The 21,709-nt window shown below is 43.3% G+C and overlaps 1 protein-coding gene across 1 annotated transcript in view; it reads left to right on the top strand.

The window, feature by feature from the left end:
* zdhhc8b (zDHHC palmitoyltransferase 8b) overlaps positions 1 to 21,157 on the top strand; it is a 94,585-nt gene extending 73,428 nt beyond the window's left edge. Inside the window, exons 4-11 of the mRNA XM_084054814.1 lie at positions 183 to 355; positions 1,374 to 1,476; positions 1,928 to 2,019; positions 3,393 to 3,525; positions 13,016 to 13,121; positions 15,287 to 15,393; positions 15,751 to 16,835; positions 18,450 to 21,157. Of these exons, the coding sequence (XP_083910940.1) occupies positions 183 to 355; positions 1,374 to 1,476; positions 1,928 to 2,019; positions 3,393 to 3,525; positions 13,016 to 13,121; positions 15,287 to 15,393; positions 15,751 to 16,835; positions 18,450 to 18,582 (1,932 nt within the window). The 3' untranslated portion in view covers positions 18,583 to 21,157. The remainder of the gene's footprint in view (positions 1 to 182; positions 356 to 1,373; positions 1,477 to 1,927; positions 2,020 to 3,392; positions 3,526 to 13,015; positions 13,122 to 15,286; positions 15,394 to 15,750; positions 16,836 to 18,449) is intronic.
* The last annotated feature ends 552 nt before the right edge of the window (positions 21,158 to 21,709 follow it).

Genomic DNA, 21,709 nt, shown 5'->3' with positions numbered 1-21,709 from the left:
AATCCCTTTAAGTATGAAATATTTACAAAGACTAAAACTTGTTTTGTAAACACACAATACAGTTTCAGCTAATTATCTTTTCCTCCCAGCCTTGTTTTCATTTTTATTTCAGTCAACCAAATGTTTTATACATTTCTAAAAACATTTTTTAACTATAATTACCTTGATCCGTCTGTCCCCAGGACTTTGACCACCACTGTCCCTGGGTGAACAACTGCATCGGCAGGAGGAACTATCGCTACTTCTTCCTCTTCCTGCTGTCTCTGAGCATCCACATGGTGGGTGTGTTTTCCTTTGGCCTCCTCTTCGTCCTCCATCACCGGGAGCGGCTGGCCGCCTTGCACACCACCGTCACGTATCCTTCCACCACCCACAGATTGAGCTGCTGCTGCTCGTGATTTAAATTGTGTTTCTTTATTCATTTTGGTTGAAGTAAACAAGTCGAACTAGACAAGCCTAGTCTTTAACTTGCATGTAAATGATATGAGTTGGGGTATTGTGTGAGTGTTTGTGCACAGAGCAAGTGTGTAAGATATCTATATAGTCAGCTCATGAGTGGAATTTAAGGATTTTAGGCACTAGCCCAAAGGACTGGTCTGGTGACATATCTTCTAACTTGGACAAATGATTACTAGTCAAGTTTTGTAAATATGTTTTTATATATAAAAGACTACATACAAAGTAGCCTATCCCTTATGCAGCGGTTTTTGATTGATATCAATAACAAAAGTATATTTACAGAAAAACAATGGGGGATATTTATACATACTAAGTAAGGCCAATGTTTTGGCAGCAAGCTTCCTTAGTCAGGACACTTTTCTGGAGGAGGTTGTGTCAGCGTCATATTAATATTAATCAAATACAATAAAATGTTAAGCGTTAACGTGACCTATCACCCAGTAAAGGTGCCCCCTGAGTCTGGCCGTGTCTACAGCTGTTGCTAACACTCAAAATCCCTTACACCAGGAGAGCATTCAAGGTTATGTCCTCAAGTACCATAACATGTTAGTTAAATAATTTATGGAGGCAAAATAGCATAACCGTAATTAAATATTTTACTGACACCATTACAAAAAATCTAAATTGGGCCAAATGAGCGAATTCTAGAGCCCTGTCTCTGCCAAACATATGCTCATGGGACACCTTGTAGAAGATTACCAAAGTCTGAATAGTAGAGAGCTTCAGCTCAACACAACATGGATATTAACTGCCCCTTGGGCGTGTTTTATTTCTTTGCCTAGTCAGATATACATGTTCATGCACGATTGAGAAGTGCTTGGTAAATAAACCTGGATGCTGGTTGACTCTGTGATGGGGAGTAAACCAAAGATGTACATGTTGCTCTAGTTTTCCTTAACCCTGCATGTGTCCAGTCTGGTTGTGATGTGTATAGCAGGCCTGTTTTTTATCCCAGTCATGGGCCTGACGGGCTTTCATATGGTGCTGGTGACCAGAGGTCGCACCACAAACGAACAGGTGAGACATTTGGAAGCTTGGAGGACAGCTGCTGAATCCTATACTGCTTCAGACTAAGTGCACTGGTCATTTTAAGCCCCCCACACACACACACACACACACACACACACACACACACATACACACACACACACACACACACACACACACACACATTCTCTGTCTGTCTGTCTGTCTGTCTGTCTGTCTGTCACTCACTCACTCACTCACTCACTCACACCACCTTAAACCATCGTGTGTGTGTGTGTGTGTGTGTGTGTGTGTGTGTGTGTGTGTGTGTGTGTGTGTGTGTGTGTGTGTGTGTGTGTGTGTGTGTGTGTGTGTGTGTGTGTGTGTGTGTGTGTGTGTGTGTGTGTGTGTGTGTGTGTGTGTGTGTGTGCGCGCGTGCGTGCACGCGATGTCCTTACATATCTTTTCCCTACAACGCTAAATGAGTGTCTGTATTTCTCAGGTGACAGGCAAGTTCCGTGGAGGAGTGAATCCCTTCACCAGGGGTTGCTGTGGCAATGTGGAGTATGTCTTATGTGCTCCCCTGGCTCCCAGGTAAGACATCTACTTGGAAAGGACAATATGTCATTTTTCTATTTCTTCTTTTTAAGATGTCAGGTTTTTGCGGAATCCAACTCCAATCCTACTATAATTCTAGTAACCTCACGGTGGTGGTGGTGGTGGTGACTTGGTTGGGTGGACTCTTCATCAAACTGCGCATGCGTCGTTGCCAGGTTTCGCGAGAGAAACAAGCAGCAAGGTCTATGAAAACGAGGCCAAACCAAACGAACCCTATACCACCAACATTGGCCCTACAGCGCTTACAGTACGCCGACATGGCAACACCGAGACCCCGCCCACTCTCTGCCTACAATTCTTTCTGTGGACAGTAAACACACCAGACGGACCCGGGGCGGGCGAGTAACATGCCTACGCCATTCTCCGTGCTGATATATATATATATATATATATATATATATATATATATACGCCCGTGGGGAGGGCTGACCGCGGGTCGGGGGGGGGGGGCCGCGACGGGAGCGACGGGGGGGAGGGGGGGGGCCGCCACAACGGGACGCGCGCGGGGGAGAAACCGCGCGACAGGACGTGCATTAACCCCGACTTTGCTACTACTTTCGTATGCGCCCTTCACCGGGTATGGTCTAGTTGACCATAATTCAGACAGGGTCAAGTTGCACCTCTGCAGTGGGTGCATGTATATGCCCATATATTGAATGGACATTTGTGATGTGATGGGTTTACTCACCATGTATTGTCACACAGTAAAATCCCAGTGTTTGAAGAGTCACCAAATGGACCAGTATGGGTCCAGTTGGTTCCATTAGCAGATTAACGAGTTAAATTAACACTAAGGGCTATATACTGTAGGCACATATTTCTAATAACAAAGATACAACTATGACTACATCTATATATAACTATATATATATATTGATCGCTCATTACAAGTTGAAATGTGATGCTCATGTGCAGATGTGTATTAGGTTTGTGTAACCTTATTTATTTCATGTTTTCACATTTACACGAGACTGTGGATAAATAAATGTAATTGAACAATCCAGTGTATATAACTAACATTAGAAATACATGTTACATATTCTGACTGTGATTAATACGAACAATTCATTGTCAGTGGTTATAATGGCCTGTATTCATCCTGAAAATACACATTAACATGAATCCAACATACACTGATGGCAGTGCTGTCAGACAAGTCTATGAAGCTGTCGATGAAATCTATGAAAAAGTTTAATCTGCAACACCATTTTATACAATATGTAGTGGAGGTCCCTGTTTCATCTCTCTCTCAGCTAGGGGGTCCTTGGGCTGAAAATGTTGGTATGTAGGGTCTTTAAAGACGAAGTATGAGTCTCAAGTAAAAACAGAAATGAACTCCTCCTGTGCAGGTACACACTGGACCCTAGGAAGAAACCCTCAGTGAAAATCCAGCCTCCTTTCATCAGACCTGATCTCTCTGACAGACAGATCGTCATCAAAGTCAGTGACAATGGGATCCATGGCACCATCATTCGTTCTAAGGTGAGTAGCTCACAGGTGGATGTTTATACTGTAGAACACAGGTTCCCAAAGTGGGGTGTGTGGACCCAAGGGACATTGAGGGAATTAGGGCCCTTGACAGAATCAGTTAATATAGCAAATAATTGTTATCACTTTAACTATTTTATACTTAGGATATTCAAAAATAGCTGATCTACAAGCTCACAATCTGCACTGTGAGCTCGTAATTTGAATCCAACCAAAGGCAATTTACTGCATACCGCCATCTCTATCCCACCTTTCCCGTTTCTCTAATTACTGTATCCGTCTGGAATAAAGCATAAAAGGCAACACACACTAAATAAATAAATAAATATTGGAAAATTGGAAGACCAGATCGGTGTTAAATATGCTTTTCAGTGCTTTTTTGAAACTCTGCCCGGAAAGGTTTTTATCACGAGACACTCCCAACATACAGTATATGCCAGTGATTGGCTTTTCAAAGTCCACGCCGTCTCTAAGATTTGGCATCCTCTCCAGCAAAATTTGCTTTAACATTGATTTTGCTTGAAGCACGGTCCCCGTTTCATCAATTCTCTGCCTCGTCCAATCTTATCATCTGCTCTTCCACTTGAGCCCTATTTTATACTTTGTATGACAGTGTCGCACAGCGAAAATAACCAGTCTACAAGCTCACAACAATGTGTCACAACGTTTGAAGGTTGTTTAACCCATTAAAACCGGGAACGCATCTGTGCAATTATTATATGCATTATTGTATACTTTGACTATTAAAAAATAGCAGATATACAAGCTATGATCTTGTAGATCTGCTATTATTTTTAAATCGTGAGAATTTGTGCAAATCTTTTAATATATATAAATATTTTTAAAGCGAACATTTTTTTTTTAATCATTTTGGGGGTCCTTCACATGAAAAAAGTTTGAGAACCACTGATATTATAGCAAAAAAACTGTTAGGATTTAGAAGACATTTGTGGAATCCCAGAAGCAAAGATTTGAGTAAAAAAATATTATATTCAAAATATATATATATATTCAAACATGTGCACAAATCTTTCACGGGCTACGAGCTTGTATATCTGCTGTTTTTGAATAGCCCAAAGTATAAAATAATGGTTATAGCAAAAAATCTAAAATGACACAGTATGCATTCCCATATTGAATGGGTTAATAAGATTTAAAAATGTTGCCTAAAATGACATGCCCAAACTAGGGACTCGAGGGTTAATGTGGTCAGGTTCTTGTTTAATGTCAGAGAGTTGCACCCTGTTGTTTCTGCTGACTCCCTGATTTAATACCTGATTTATTAGAGAAAACTGGGGCGGCAGTGGCTCAGGAGGTAGACTCGCAGGCGGTACACTAGAGTCTTGGAATCAGAAGGTTCCGGGGTCAATCCCTGGCTCCTCCTTGATGCATATCGAAGAGTCCTTGAGCAAGACACTTAATCCCTAATTGCCTTACATGGTTTCCTCCCGCCATCAGTGTGCGAATCAGTGTGTGTGTGTGTGTGTGTGTGTGTGTGTGTGTGTGTGTGTGTGTGTGTGTGTATGGCGCTCGATCCGTGCCACGTCAAACCTTGACGCGTCACATGAACGTGTGATTTTTTTTAATGCGTGCGTGCGTGCGTGTGTGCGTGCGTTCTGCGCATACACTACACGAAAGCAAGCGTGACGTGTTGCATCAGCGTGTGAACGTGTCGTGTAATGTGACTTGGTTTTTTTTTATGCGTGCGTGCGTGCATGTGTGCGTGCGTTCAGCGCAGAAAGCAGGCGTGATTATTGTGGTGTGCTGCACCGCATCATGTGAACGCCTGAGGCCTGATATATGTGCTGCATCGCGTTGTGTGATCGTGTAGCCTAAAAAATATAAAATTATTATCACATGCATGTATCCAGGTTAGTGGCATTGATACAATTTAGATATTAATATTTGTTTCTAAATACCCCGCATTAAATTAACTAAATAGCCTAATAATAATAAATAATATTGTTTCGCCATTGTAAGCTATATATTTATCTATTTCAGACCAGTTTATTTTTTTGTATTGGTACCAGACACGGTAAAACTAGCCTATAATACTTGTCACATTTCTCATGTAGGTACGATGACGTCACTGCGCATTTGCACATGGTCATTATGATAATAAATAATAATACATAAACACCGGACCGCTCATGGTCATTATAATAAATGGAGAGAGAGAGAGAGAGAGAGAGAGAGAGAGAGAGAGAGAGAGAGAGAGAGAGAGAGAGAGAGAGAGAGAGAGAGAGAGAGAGAGAGAGAGAGAGCGCAACACTTACAGTCTATGAAAGAAGGCACGCTCATTTATGGCAAAAGTATTGGCATTAAAATATACTTAAGTAGAACGTATAGGCTACTCATTATGCCGAATGTCACGTTGTTCTTGTATTATTATGAAAAAGCTTTGAAACATGCTGTAACTCATTCACTGTGACGATAACCCTCTTTCTGCGCAGAGTAGCGCACGGTGCACACACGGGTTGAATGCAGGGTCTGTCATCCTTGCAGGATTCTTTTTAAAAACGGAGGGTGCAACCTCCGTTGGGGCCGTCAGTTCAATTCAATTCAATTTTATTAAAGTGTCAAATCACAACAAGTTGTCTCAAGACACTTTACATGTAGAGAAGAGACCCGACATCCCACCCTGAGCAAGCAATTTTGCGACAGTGGCAACGAAAAACTCCCTCTTAATTCAACAGGAAGAAACGTCAGGCAGACCCTAGGCTCTAGGGTGGGGGCCTTCTGCCTCGACCGTGTCGGGGGAAAGAAGAGAGAGAGAGAGGGAGAGACAGCATCGAAGTTCATGGGTCCATCCACCCTGCGCCATATACCGAGGTGTTCCTCGGCACTAGTGATGCGCGGGTTGGACCCGCACTTATCGCGGGGCGGGATGGTGCGGGCTGCGCAAACACGCAAAAAAGAAAGAAAGAAAAGAAAAGCATTTGATACCTTCTCTCTCTCCCATTGTTATCTCACTCTCCTCTCTCCTACTCTCCAGTTCTTTCCTCCTGGCTGGAATCATCTGGGCTTATGTTAAATGTGTTACTTTAACAATGATGCGCAGCTGGCTCTAATGTGGCCTAATGATATCCCCGCTGCAACTTTATTTTATATTGGAATGAATGTCCCTTGTAGTGCTGTTGTAGTAGGATTGGACACACTCACTGTATCTATCTAGTTGTAATTTAATGTTCTCTCAGTATAGCCTATCAAAGGGCAGGAAAAAAAATATGAATTGTCTATCCTGAGCTAAACCGAACCTGTATGGTGTTGAATGGTTCCGTTCGCTCCGTTTCTCTCTCTCTCTCTCGTTCTCGCTCTCTCATTGATATAATTGCCCGATATACGAAATTTAGCCTAGGATATTTATTTGGTTATTTTATTGTTTTGAGGTCTACTCTCCTGAGTCTCCTCCATGCAGCTGTCATTGAGTATAGGCTGACTGTGCTTAATGGTTGATATTATAAGAGTGCATGATGGTGAGAAAAAAGTAGAAATCATCACGGAACGACAAGCAGGAGAGGGGACAATCCGTTGTCATTTTATTGTAGATTTAAAAGCAGCCTATTTGACTGTATATGTCTTGGATTTTACATGCAATGCTCCTGAGAGGATTATGGTGTGAGTAACAACGGACTTTAACATTAGTCCGTTGTTATAACCGTTGTTATTACCATTGTTATATGTCATAGCACTCCCTCCATTACGCATGGTGCACTGTGCGCGCCCTTTCCCTCCATTGAGTTTTATGCATCCATTACAATCAATATTGCAGCGGTTGCAATAATATAACATTCCAAATAATCAGTAACATGTAGGCTATAGCCATGTCTGTCAAATAATATTTTATTTCAAGGCAATACAAAGCTATAGGCCTATGCCTACAGTAGGCCTATGATACCAATGTCGGGTCCGGTGTATGTTATGATGCCTCCTCTTGCCTCAGTTCCCCGACACCATGTCATTTCTCAAGAGATTGCTCTAATTCAAAATTGTATTTATTCTGTGAACTCTCTAGTTAATTTTCCTGTATTCAGGTGACTCCAGACCAAACAGACTCGTTCGGACTATACCCTACAGTCCGAACGGGACGCCTCCCCATGTAACGCTCCCTTATGCATTGTACAATATTCAGCCCGGTAAGGAGTTTGAACGCACAATAAAATAACATTGGTATATCCTCAGTAGCGACCCAAAATTGGCCACTACTTTCAAGGACATGCCCAGAGTTGTCTACAAACATCCTCCTAATATAAGACAAACAGTTGTCAAATCAGATCTCATCCCTAAAATGCCAGAATCATAATTTTTGACTCAAATCCCCGAAAGCAGATGCGCCCGATGCGCACAATTGTCATTTCACCGAAAAGAACCACACTTTTACGCACCACTAACGGGGAAACGTTTTGATATCAAGGGCACTATAACATGCACAACCAAAAATGCTAAAATGCCCATGCCTTCTATTATACAATAAAAAATCATGGCTGGGGCGCACTGACGTGCCATGGACACATGTCTTTCTAGACTTTTGCGAGAAATAGAGAACATTGTGGTTCTCTCTGGCAGCATTAGATAATTGCAGGCCAAATTAATTATATAATTTACGTTTATCACTCACACACTTCTGAGACCCAACCGGAGTGGCCATTCTATATCTATATCAGCTGCAGCTCCGCCAGAGCAATATTACTGAAGTTTGTTCGGTATCGTTTGTTCCCATTATTTATGTTATGTTATGGCCTCATTAATTCGAAAATGCGTCTTTTATTTATTCGGACAGCAGTCATATTTTGCGGAAATTCGCTGGTGACTGCTAGACCTTTGACCAATCAAAATGCGTTTATGTATTCATTATGTATTCATCCCATCCAACTCCTGTTGAAGATGAGCGCATTGGTGCTCAAAGTGGGGTCCGGGGACACCTCTGGGGGGCAGTGATGCGCGGGTCAGGTTTTTTTCATAACCCGCCCCGCCACGGAGCACCAAAATGTACTTAAAGTACCAAAAGTAGAAAGTAGGCTAATATTCATTATGCAGAATGTCCCATTTCACAAATACAAATCTTGTATATTATATGGGGTGTGAAGTGGTTAATGTGAGTTTTGTAAACAATAATTATATATATAATAAATAATTATAGTGCAGTAAAAGTATAATATTTGCCTCTGAGAAGTAGTGGAGTAGAAGTAGAAGTATTGAAAATTGGAAGTACTCCTCCTCAGGGTTGAGCTGTAGGGGGTACGGGGGGGTACGGCGTACCCTTAGTTCTGAGACTGTGGGGGCTGGACTCGCGAGCACACACGTCAGCCGCCCGCGAGAAGTCAATCATTAACACAACAGCCGTTTTTAACACCTTAAACAATGGCCTCAACCTGGCTGCTTTGCATAACAAGAGCTGGTAGCCTACCAGACACTCACAAATGCATCCTTATCTAGCTCTGGTCCATAGCGTTAGAAGGAGTTCTCCTTAACGCTATGGTACTTTAGATTCTTTCCCCTCGTACCGCGGTAGCGCAGCCTCTCGTCTGTAGTAAAATTTTAAAAAACGCTTTTGGTACTCACCAAAACAAAGACGGTTTAATGGAGTTGAAAGCCTATTCTATTAAGTGGGAACACTCTGAGCCCCCACCTCACGTATAAAATACACTTTTTGGCCAGAAAAGAAAATATTTCACCGGAAGGAAGAATCTGGTCAATAGGAAAATTCCATTGACCAGATCTGTAGAGGGCACTGTGGAGTAACCAAAAACAGGTTTTAATTCCGGTGAAATATTTTCTTTTCTGTCCAAAAAGTGTATTTTAGACGTGAGGTGGGGGCTCACAGTGTTCCCATTTAGTAAAGTAGGCTTTCAACTCCATAAAACCGTCTTTGTTTTGGTGAGTAGCAAAAGGGTATTTTTTTTTTTAAACGTGTTTTAAAAAACACTGTTTTGAAAGCAATGTAAGTCTTAAAAAAAAGTAATTCAAGTAAAGACAAGTTGACTGATTATTTTAAGCACTTATGTGTGGGTGAATCTATGTAAAGGGCATTTATATAAAACTAAAAGGAAAATAAAATAATTAATTAATTGAAACAAAAATAAAAACAACAAATTAACAATGCAACAAAATAATAAGAAATATAAATACATTAATAATCACATGTTGAATACAGTATTTCAACTAGCACTGAGCTGAGTGGCTATGTGCACATGCTTGCGCACGCACGTGCCCGCGCGTGTGCGCGCGCACGTGACGTCATAAAATAGAGTACCCATAGTTCAAAAATCCACAGCTCACCACTGCTCCTCCTCCTGTAAAGTATAAAGTAGCCTACATTTACTCAATGACCGGCTGCCGCTCCAAGCCGCTCCGGCCGGGGCCGCGAACCGTACGTTGCACGGACTGACATAAAGATATCCATAACATAAGTGCGTATATAGAGCCTCCCCGATCAAGACTTCATTCAAATTTCTCCGTAATCCGCACACAAGTATGTTTATAAATACCAAGTTGTGACAGTTACGTTATATCACCAGCCGATCAAAGAATACAATTTGAAACGCAAGTGACAGATTTTGGCTGAATTAACTCGCTTTGCGACTCGAGCCCCTCTCTCTCGCAGTGGTGTAAAGTAACTAACTAAGTACATTTACTCAAGTACTGTAGGCCTACTTAAGTACAATCTTGAGGTAATTTTACTTTAGAATATTTCCAATTTTCAATACTTTTACTCCTACTCCACTACATCTTAGAGGCAAATATTGTACTTTTTAGCCTACTCCACTATAATTATTTGAAAACTTTAGTTAGTAGCCTACTTGTTATATCTTGGTAATTGGTTATTATCACAAAACACACTTCAGCCCTCGCCATGGTTCTCATGACGCAAGCGTCATGGTGCCATGTCCCCCTGGTTTATAGCGGTGTTCGATTGTTGTTACATTGCCAACTCTCACATGAACATAAACGTTCAGATTTGAAACATAAAGTGCTTAACCCCGAGCCATGGATGTTACAAGGCGATCCGGACCGCGATAAGTAGCCGTATCTCCCGTATTGTTCAATAAAAAATTTAATCCGATCGCCAGCCATTTTCTCCAATTCTTCTCCGATACTTTCAACCATGCGACACTAATGGTTGGGAGGTGTATTGCACTCTGATACATTACCAAAAAAAAAAGGAAAAGGCTGGCGATGGGATAAAATGCTTTTTATTTAACAATACGGGAGATACGGGTACTTATCGCGGTCCGGATCGCCCTGTAACATCCGTGGCTCAGGGGTAAGCACTTTATATTTGAAATCTGAACGTTTGTGTACATGTGAGAGTTGGCAATGTAAAAACAAACCGAACACCGCTATAAACTGGGGGGACATGGCACCATGACTGTCATGGTATGACAGTCATGTTTCAGGGCTAACTTCAGCCCTATACACATTTCGGCCATTTGAAAATAGCCGATCTACAAGCTCACAATGCATGGCGATTCGACGCATTGTGGAGTGATTGATGCAACTTCTTGGATTTCTGCGATTAATTGTATAGCCTAAACAAAGCGAGACACGAGACTATACATACATCCCCTGCCAGCCTGCCCCCTGATCAAAAACTGTGGCTTTAGTTTTAGATTGTTGGAAAAGCCACAATATTACTCTGTGATCAATCACCACGGGACGATCATTTCATTGTGGATTATCCTATACTTCAATATGGCTTGGAATTTGCAACAGCAATGGTATTGAACTGAACATGAACTTGGACTGCTTTCGAGATTGATTGATTGAGAGGGCCGTGACTCTCTCTCTCTCTCTCTCTCTCTCTCTCTCTCTCTCTCTCTCTCTCTCTCTCTCTCTCTCTCTCTCTCTCTCTCTTTCTCTCTCTCTCCCCCCCTCTCTCTCTTCCCCCTCTCTCTCTCTATCTTTCTCTCTCTCTTCCCCTTTCTCTCTCGTCTTTTTTTTTGTTGCGGGCAGGAGCCGCGTTCATGTCCAGTGACCCTCCGCTTGTAGATCTGCTGATTTTTATATTTTATTTGAAAACTTGTGAAATGGGTAGCCTACTTCTAGCCTACTTTTGGTACTTTAAGTACATTTTCATAATTCCCCTAGACTGTGTTTTTATGAACCAAATTAAGTTGCAGTCGCAGACATGTTTGAATTGGATCGGACTTGGTAGGCTAATCACCGGTCAGTTATGCCATATTTTGCACCCAAGTTTATATGAGGGGGGATAATGTGGAGATTGTGGACACCGCTGGTCGCAAGTTTTCCCGCATTTTGATTATCAATAGAGCATCCATGATCCATCCATCTGCATAGCTTTTCATTATAGGCTATAATTATTTATAATTGTGTCAACCTGAGGTGCTGGAGAGGCCGCCGTGCGCAATGACAGTTATATGCCCACAGCACTTCATGGTCTGCCCATGTGGCCCTTGTCTCTTTGACTGACCAATAAACCCCAAATGATGGACTTCTGATGAAAGTTTCACACGAGTTTTAAAGATGAATACAGTTAATAGCTTCTATATGGGGACAAAAAGCATCATAGAATAAATGCAAGCCTTTAATGGAGCCTGGATCTGCGCACAAACTCATTCATGAGGTAGGCCTATGATGAGAGATGATCTTTATTATTCGTATTAAAGTGTAGCTACTTTATATAGAACGTGTCACACGCACGTACGGTGCTGTGAAACAACAACAATCACGTGTGACGGTCTATTTTGATAACACTGCACACACACACACACGCTATAATCACCATGACGGTTTATTTGACAGTCATCTGTCATGCACACACACGCACGCACGGTGCTGTGCATCAACAATATTCACGTGTGATTTTGTGCAGCCCTCATTGCCTGCCTCCTGTAGTCGCGTGACCCCAAAAAAAAATGCATGCGTTGATGCGTGCGTTCGCTAAAAACGCATAAACTAAGTGTTAACGTGTAACCCGCGTAGGGCACGGGGGAAGGGTACGCGTGCACGCATGCACGTCCCATCGCGTCGCGTACCCATTGTGAGTCAATGGGAAAATAATAACAAGTTCACACGGTACAGTGCAGAGCAATACAAAAATCACGCGTTCATGTGACGCGTCAAGGTTTGACGTGGCACGGATCGAGCGCCATAGTATGTGTGTGTGTGTGTGTGTGTGTGTGTGTGTGTGTGTGTGTGTGTGTGTGTGTGTGTGTCGGGACCATCCTCACCATGTGGGCACGAGCGTGGAGACACTTGTACCTGCGCTTGGGGGGGGGGGGAGTTCTACCATTTACCTTTACTGATTGTAACAGTAGAAGACTGAAATGATCCATATGTACATCAAAGATGTATACTAGTGTTTCTCAACTGGGGCGGTACAGGCGGTACAGCTCCTCAGGAGCAGACTGACAGCTGATTACAGCTGAGGCGTGTATGACTCCTGTGCTCTGCATGGACTAACGCGATGCTTCATTTGTAATCTCCCCACTGCAACCTCTTCCTATGTCTCTTCCCCTTGCAGTCAAAGAGCAGTTTGGAAGGCCTGGACGATAAAGACACCCAGCCACCGCTGCCTCCCAAGGCTGACAGGTATAACCAGCTGAAAAGCCAGCTGACATCCAGTGAAGGTAAGGAGGAGATACAGGAATTAGCTAACTAGCCCTCTGCCATCGTGTGAGCAGCCTTCACCGTCCTCCATCCCCCACTCACTCACTGGCATTTTCCCCCTCTCGTGTACGCACGCACGCACGCACGCACGCACGCACGCACGCACGCACGCACACACACACACACACAGATAAACAGAATCTACATACCATCTCTCTATTCTCTCTCTCTCTCTCTCTCTCTCTCTCTCTCTCTCTCTCTCTCTCTCCCCATCTCTGTCTGCCCCTTCTCTCCAGTGATTTAATTCAAAAATATCTTTTTTTTACACCTCCCTCTCTTTTTGTGCTCTCTAATCCCCCCCCCCCCCCCCCCTCTCTCTCTCTCTCTCTCTCTCTCTCTCTCTCTCTCTCTCTCTCTCTCTCATCCACACACATACATAACACACATGTTTACACACACACACGTGACGTCACATGCACATTTGCACTCACCCGCATACACAAGGTCCCTCTCATTTCTCCATCTGTCTTTCATCTGTTCTCACTCTATCTCCATCTTAGTCTCTCTCAAAGTGGACACACACACACGCACGCACGCACGCACGCACGCACGCACGCACGCACGCACGCACACACACACACACACACACACACACACACACACACACACACACACACACACACACACACACACACACACACACACACACACACACACGTGCGCGTGCACAAACACACACACACACACACACACACGTGCGCGTGCACAAACACACACACACACACACACACACACACACACACACACACACACACACACACACACACACACACACACACACACACACACACACACACACACACACGCAACGCTCCATCCCCTACCTCTTTCACCTGACACGTCTGCACCAAACCATTTGTCTGTCTCTAAATTCTCTTCTCAATCACTGTGCGTGCCAGTATGCGTTAAATCTATCTAAATCTATGGGGAGGTCTATGGCCATCAATGATGGCCATAGACCTCAGCAATGTGGGCCCTTCACATTGAATCAGCGACAGAGGTTGTGTGGAGCAACAGAGGAAATTAATTCCAATTGTCATGAATGAATGCCTATTGCATTCTGATGTGTACCATTGGAGCTTTGCCAAATAGGGAGTGAGAGGAGAGGAATATGAACTAGGAGTTGGTGTTTAATGCCGAATGAATGACTGGGCTGCTTTTAGATGGCCCAGGGCCATTTCACTTGGTTGCTAGTGTGTTGAGTTTGACCACGAGTTCTCAGTTGCGTTTTCTTAGGACCAAAATTTGACTTTCTCCATTAAATCCTGATCCTGTGTGTGAAAAAACTGAAAGATCCCTTTTCTCGTAGTCTGTGACCCTGTGTGAATATTTTGCGAGACAGTTTTGGGTCAAGACCCACTGGTTGAGAACGGCTGCAATCGACTGTTGCATTAGGTAGTGTGACATGTGTATAACATGTCCTATAGAACCTATGATAGCCAGGTCCATACAGAAGATATATACTGTCATGGTGCATTATGTCAGGGAGGGAACACTCTTTTCTTCTATGAAATACTACTGCTCTCTGGTGGCAGTGTACAGTACTGCAGTTGTTGAGAACGCTAGCTGGGTTACTTCACTTCTCACCACTGTCTGTTTGTATTTTATAATACTCTCTCCATATTAGCCACCATGAAACTTTGATTCAGTTTCTTAGTATATATGCCTTATTAAAACAGTATGCATATCAAGTACCTAATGATGAACATTGCCAAGTCTCATTCTCATCTTTTTGAGAAGTGTGTTTTAATCCAGTCCCAGGAGGAGTCTCTAATCTGCTGCTTAGTATTAAATTGTACACATGTAGTCCTTTAATTCTCCCCACTTACTGGTCATTTAGCCAGAACAAAAACTAAAATACTTCTATACAATACCTAGAACCTCTTTATGTGTGACTTCCGCTATTAGAGCTAAGCAGCAGACCAAATGTTCTGCTAAAAGGTCGCCCACATTTCAGAAAAGGCCTCCTTTAGGCCTTTCTTACTAAAAGCATTTCAAAATAAACCAATGAAATGATAGACCTGGAATAACCTGGAATTGTTACTCATTTCATCCTATGTATGATCATTAATTTGCCTCTCTCTCTCTTCTATTCCTTTGTCCCTCTTTTCTTTGTGTGTTCTAGAGAGTTCTCTATCAGGTAAAACCCACCCGTCCACCCCGGCCATGTACAAGTTCAGACCATCGTTCGGCACCATGCCGAAAGTCCATTACCACGTAACTGGAGAGAAGGTAGGATACACAGTAGAAGAACATTAGGCTTTTAGCACATACTATCCACCCCCTCCCACCCAAGACTGCAGAGTTTTCTGTCTTAAAGTGGCTGTAAAAATCAGTATGTAATAATTACGTAATCTCAGTTCGTCACATCACAGAATTATGGATTATTAACCAACCAGCTAAATTTGAATGATAAAAGAAATTGCCACGTTAAAAACATTAAGCTTCAAAAATTGTGGAAAAAACATGCAGTCTTCTTCCTCTACTTGCTCTAATGTGACTTCAGAATACATTAATACGTGCAATACACACCCAGACATTTGAATGAAACATGTGTGTACAATGTCTGTTGCGTTGTTTGCCCCTCAGATCGTGATGCCAGATGAGCGGAAGACATCAGCCATTTTGGAAGAGGGCGTGCGCGGTCACGACTATCGCTCGGAACCGAATCTGGACCTTCCTGACTACAGCAACGTTCCGCTCCACCGCACCTTCCAGTCCTCGCCTTTCCAGCTGGACTCTTACCCGATCAACTCCCGCTCGCTCAGCCTGAAGCAGAGCCACTGCCGGCTAGAGAAGGGCCATCTGTCAGCCTTACAGCCTGAGACAGTCACATCCACCCCCTACAAGAGCGTGTTTGCCCCCAACACACTTTCCAACCGTAACGGTAGCCTGTCCTATGACAGTCTACTGAACCCCACCATCTCTCCAGCTACTGCCGCCGAGTGTATGGCCCACCCCAGCATGCCCTCCATGGGCTTCCACTCACCCTACCTTCCCACCAAAATGTGCCACAGACGGGGGCCCGAACTGCAGAGGCAGCAGCAGGTGCCACCAGCCTATAGCCCAGTAATGTCAGCCAGGGGGATGGGCAGGCAGTCGCCCCACCATAGGGACAGGGACCCTTCCCCGGTGCGCTACGACAACCTCTCCCAGACCATCATGGCCTCCATCCAGGAGAGGAAAGAGATAGAGGAGAGGGAGAAGATGCAGATGTTGCATGGCCGTTCGCATGGTTACGCCGGCCAGGACTCGGGCGTAGTGTTTGACAGCCCTGGGAGCTACGGCCTGCCCCCCAGTGTCTGTTACGCCGACGGGCCCCGCGTTGGAGGTCCCCCCTTCTCCAGGGGCCCCACACCTCCAGCCTATGGAGGATCCAGGGACAATCTGATGGGGGCTGGGCTGGTAGGGTATGGCCAGCGGACCCCTGTGCTGCGCCATGCGGGCTCCGCTCTGGGCCGAGCCCCCAGGACTTCCTCAAGCTCACTGCACACGGAGCACAGTAGCTCGAACAGCAGCCAGGGCAGGGCCATTCAGGGCCACGAGCCCCCCTACCGCTCCCCAGGCCACCAGCCTCACCACTCCCCCGCCATGCCCCGATCCCCATCCTACACCCATCAGAAACTCTCCTACATCCTCGACAGGACAGACTCACCCCACCTGGGGGGTCCCAGGTATGAATCGTAACATACCTCTCTGTCGGACTGCATGTAACGTATTGGGCAGAAGAGGGAGACCTTGGGGGGGGGGGGGGCATTAAATTCCAGCTGGAAGCTCTGTTCCCTGTGGAGTGGAGCCGGGGAGTTGTGGGCATCTAGTCTACTTTGGTTTAGTCCACATGTAGCATAGCCGTGTATAATATGTCCACAGTATACATACTGTAACCTACTTATGTGTACAGTATTTGTCAGACCATCATACCCAGACCATCATTGTTAACTCTTTGACTGCCAGAAATAAAACTTGCTAAGCCACTGCCAGCGATTTTGAAGTTTTTTCACTAACCTTTGAAAAATCATAGAATATTTATCTCCAGTATGATCGATCCCCCGATCGCTTTAAAAGACGTATCCGAGTCTCGTAGAATCGGGGGGGGGGGGGGGGGGGGGGGGTCAGGGGCGTGCCGTCGCGATCATCCATAATTATTGGCAGTTGAATGTAGGTTGTTTTTGCCAAAAAGCAACAGAAAGCAGAGAAACAGCCATTTTTCCAAATCCATTAACATTAGGGGTGTGCCGATATATCGTCCCACGATATATTGCAATACGTTTTCGTGACGATATGTATCGTTTTGGGGGAAAAAAATATCGTTTTGAAAAAAAACTTTTTTTTTTTTTTCTACGTTTTTTTTTATTTTTTACAATCATTATAATCAGGCATGCAAACAGCCCCGAGGTGAAAAGGGTGACAACATGTTGTTTTTTTTTCGGGTCAGGTGTCACACTATTGCCCTATTTGGATTGAAAACGGCTATTGTAGCTGAAAAGCTACAAGTTTGCATGTCTGAATAATGCAAAAACAGAATTATTTGTTTGCATTTACTTTTTTCCTCCCCCATATATTTTCATAATAAAAAAAGTGCGTATCGTATCGATGTCGTATCGAAGTTGTGAGCCAAATATCGTATCGTATCGTTTGGTGAAATTAGTGTATCGGCACACCCCTAATTAACATGGAAGTGAGTGTGGCTGTTTTTTTGCCATCACGTGATTTGCTGCTTCTTTGCTTCACTGGGAGTCAAATGGTGACTCATAGGTTAGAGAACAGCGCCATCTAGTGTAAAACCACTGAAAACACAAAATCTCGTCACTCTCGTCATTGGCAGTCTGAGCTTTTGCAAAATATGACGAGAAATCTTGTCATTGGCAGTTAAAGAGTTAAGTTCGATCTGGTGTGATTTGTGAACTACTTGGTGTATTACAAATGAATTTAAACGTTTGCCTTCATAGGAAAAGATTAAAACATTTGTACTGTTTTCTAAATCTGCTGTCAGAAAAATAAAGTTACTTGACTACACTCATATTATTTTCCCTTGCATGCTTTTTCAACCCACTCATCCAATGCACTCCTCCAGACTTCATTAACGAATCACAGGCTTTTGGCATGTTTGTCTCTTTTCACAAGACTTACGTAGCTCTTCTGTGCTTAACTTACACCCGAATATGCATGTGACACCAACCAACCCACTAATACTTTCTCTATCTGTTCTCAATGTGCATGCAATATTATCTACTCTTCAAGTACTGGTTCTTTGTATTAACTCATTTTGTCTTTTTCTTCCCATTCAGAGAGACCATTAAAGTTAATGGGCAAATGGACTGTCACCCCAGTGCCCAGGGCACCCCACTCAGCCCTGGTCGCCACAGTAATGTCAAGAAGGTCACTGGGGTAGGAGGCACCACCTACGAGATATCTGTGTGAGCAAGGTGGGGGGTTGGGCAGGAAACGGACACAGCCAAACCATCTTCAATGGCAACAACAACCACAACCTCTACTGCAAAGAGACACGAGTTTCTCCTCTGTAATGTTTTTTGTAAAGTCTAGACATCGGCAAATGTGGAGGTACACGCCACTTCCTGCTTCCGAGTTATTCCATTCAGTGGGACCTCTCTGCTTCTTGTGGGTCTGTCTAGCCAGTAGCCTGTGTATATGTGTGTATTGCAGGGGTGGGATATCAATCGGAACTGCTGAAGGTTGTCTTTGTGTGGGAGTGCTATTGTTGATACGTTTGTGTGGCATGTCATTTTTCTTCATGGTGGACCGTCCGACAGCGCATAAATGTTATTCCTCTAGCCTCTTGGTTTCATTCATCAAGCCTACTAAGTTATTACCCCAAGTGTTTCTCTGTCTCTCTGTCTGTCTGTCTCTCTGTCTCTCTGTCTGTCTCTCTCTCTCTCTCTCTCTCTCTCTCTCTCTCTCTCTCTCTCTCTCTCTCTCTCTCTCTCTCTCTCTCTCTCTCTCTCTCTCTCTCTCTCTCTCTCTCTCTCTCTCTCTCTCACACACACACAGACACAGAGAGAGGAAGCACTGAGGGCTTAACAAGAGACTACAGATGAATGCATTGATCTCTCTAGTGTGGGACATCCATAGACTGATGTTCTTTCCACATGTCCAAGTGAGTTGACCTCAAGAAGTCAAGGTGCTTCACATGATCTTGTGCCCTTTCACTTCAACGTTTTTCTTGGCAGTTGTGTTGCACAGCTTGCAAGATTACCGGGTGCACCACCAGGTCACCACCAGACACACAGCCTGAACACGCAACAGCAGAATGAAAAGAAGAAATACTAGATGTCGCTGTACATTAAAGGAAACTCCAAGATTTCACCCCAGAGTGGTTCAGTTCACAATTGACTGAGAAATGCTTGGTTTCTCTATAAAGAAGAGAATTTAACATAACAGATTTATACATAGTACTCTAATAAAAACAGGGCTACAATTTGAACATAAACTGTGAGTACAGGCTGGTTGCTATTATTTAGTTATTATTTTACTCACATGAACCTTATTGGAAGTTGTAGTTTACAGTATAACTAAACAAAAGGACAATTCTGGTTCAAATCAATATGGCTAATTGTAGGTTTCTTACAACAAAACATAACGAGAAAAGTACTGTGAGTAGTTGGTAAATTAACAATAGAGACACCAGAGTAGAGTGGTTGTCACAGGTTATGAGTGAGATGCCTGCATAAAGAAGGTGGCATTGATACATTATCACCTCTTGCTCTTATGAAAAGAATGAAAATCTCTGCATACAAGATAATAGGGGGCTGAAATGATACTATAAAATGTTTAACGGCAAAAATTAAGGAGGAAAAAGTGATAACGTGACATTGTTTACTAACATGATGGTGTGTTCAGGACTGTTGGAAACCACTAGATGCACAAGGATTGTGAGTCTAGTGTAATACTTTTCTAAGAATATTTGTTGTCCCATTGTCTCCCTACAGAAGTTGCAGTGTAATTTAAGTAATTTCAGTGTTACCCAGACAAGTGCTGAGCAGTTAAACTCTGAATATGTTGTTATATATTCCGATTACATATAATCTGAATACCTCATTAAAATGTTTTTCTCCAGAAGCGCAGAACTGGTCCAGCCTTGCATACCAAAATATACACACTGTTATGAGATGAGTTGATTTTGTTCATATCAGAAATGAAAGGGTATAGAAAAAGAAGTCACTGTCTGTGTTGTATAATGAAGTAAAACTGCCCATTTGTTATTTTGTATTTTTTTGTTTTGTTTTAAAATCCATTTTCCTTTTTTATACCCAAACCATGTTTGATACATCTTTTTATATCGATACTCAAGCTTGGAATGGATGTTTTCTTTCTTTCTTTTTTTTCCAGTTGGCTTTTGTTAATAATTTATAACTTTAATGAATAAATGAGTTAATGGGTAATAGATAAACTCAATCATTTAAAGCTTGTATATTCTCGTGTATAAATGGATCAATATATGTATTAAGAATATTGGAAGCAGTATTGGAGAAAAAAAAAAGCTAAAGTAATGCTGCCTTGAGATTTCAGTGCCAAAAAGTGGCTTCTTAAACATCCCCGTCTCCTGGCGGAGATAATGGGGGCTCTGGAGTGGCCCTGGCTGGGGTCATATAGGCTCTGACATTGTGACATCATCACAATGTCATCTAGCATCCCTACTCTGGGGGAGATAATAGCCAATCTACAAGTTAATTTGCAATGTATTGTGAACTTGTAGATCGGCTATTTTCGCAGACGATATTTGGTGTAATGGAAAAAAGGAGGGGATCAAGTACAGCGCCCATTGGGGGACCCTAATCATCGAAGTACCTGTATATAGGGTTAAAGTGGTTATGGTTGAAAATGGCTAATGGAATTGGAACAGCTGTCTGGCACAGCAAATGGATCATGTTACACACCACTCAGATGGGAGGAGATGGGGCTTTCTTTGCTGTTTACTGAAGAAGTTATAGTTTCATAAGTACAGTTATATTTGTTCATTAAAAGTCGCTGATTAAATCTAGCTATCTAATGAAAGTCGTTAATGTGTTTGGCCTCTTCCTTTTTTGTTGTCTCCGCCAGGCTAGAGCCGGGAGCGGGCTAGCGCGGGCATTGTGTTTCCGACCCTGTCCATCTATGTGTGTCTGTTTGTGAGCAACTAATCTCCGTCACCAATGGACCAATCTCTGTGACACTTTGCACGCACACTCCAAGTAGGCCAAGGAAGAACCTCTACCCCAAATCTTTCAAATCGGCCTGATAATGGTGCTATAACAGGCTGCTTCACATTTTGGCCTAGAACTCTTGAACTGTAGGTCGCCCAATCAAAAATTACTTGGATCATGACACAACTCGCCCATATAGGCCACGCCCATTTCTGCCTGATTAGATTTTCCGCCACTTATCATTTTCTTCAAAACTACTCCAACAGATTTTGTCCAAAACTCACAAATCAGTACACATTCTCTCTGTCCTTTGGGCAAAGGCCTACTTTGGACCACGCAAGTACCGTTGTACCTGTTGTCAGAGTACTGGCTGTACCCATTGTTACAGAGTACCCCCAGTGCAGTAT

The sequence above is a fragment of the Gymnoscopelus microlampas genome (genome assembly GCF_963454915.1).
Source record: "Gymnoscopelus microlampas genome assembly, chromosome: 4".
Taxonomy (NCBI): Eukaryota; Metazoa; Chordata; class Actinopteri; order Myctophiformes; family Myctophidae; genus Gymnoscopelus; species Gymnoscopelus microlampas.
The sequence above is the reverse complement of the archived record's forward strand: the minus strand, read 5'-3'. Positions and strand labels throughout refer to the sequence as shown.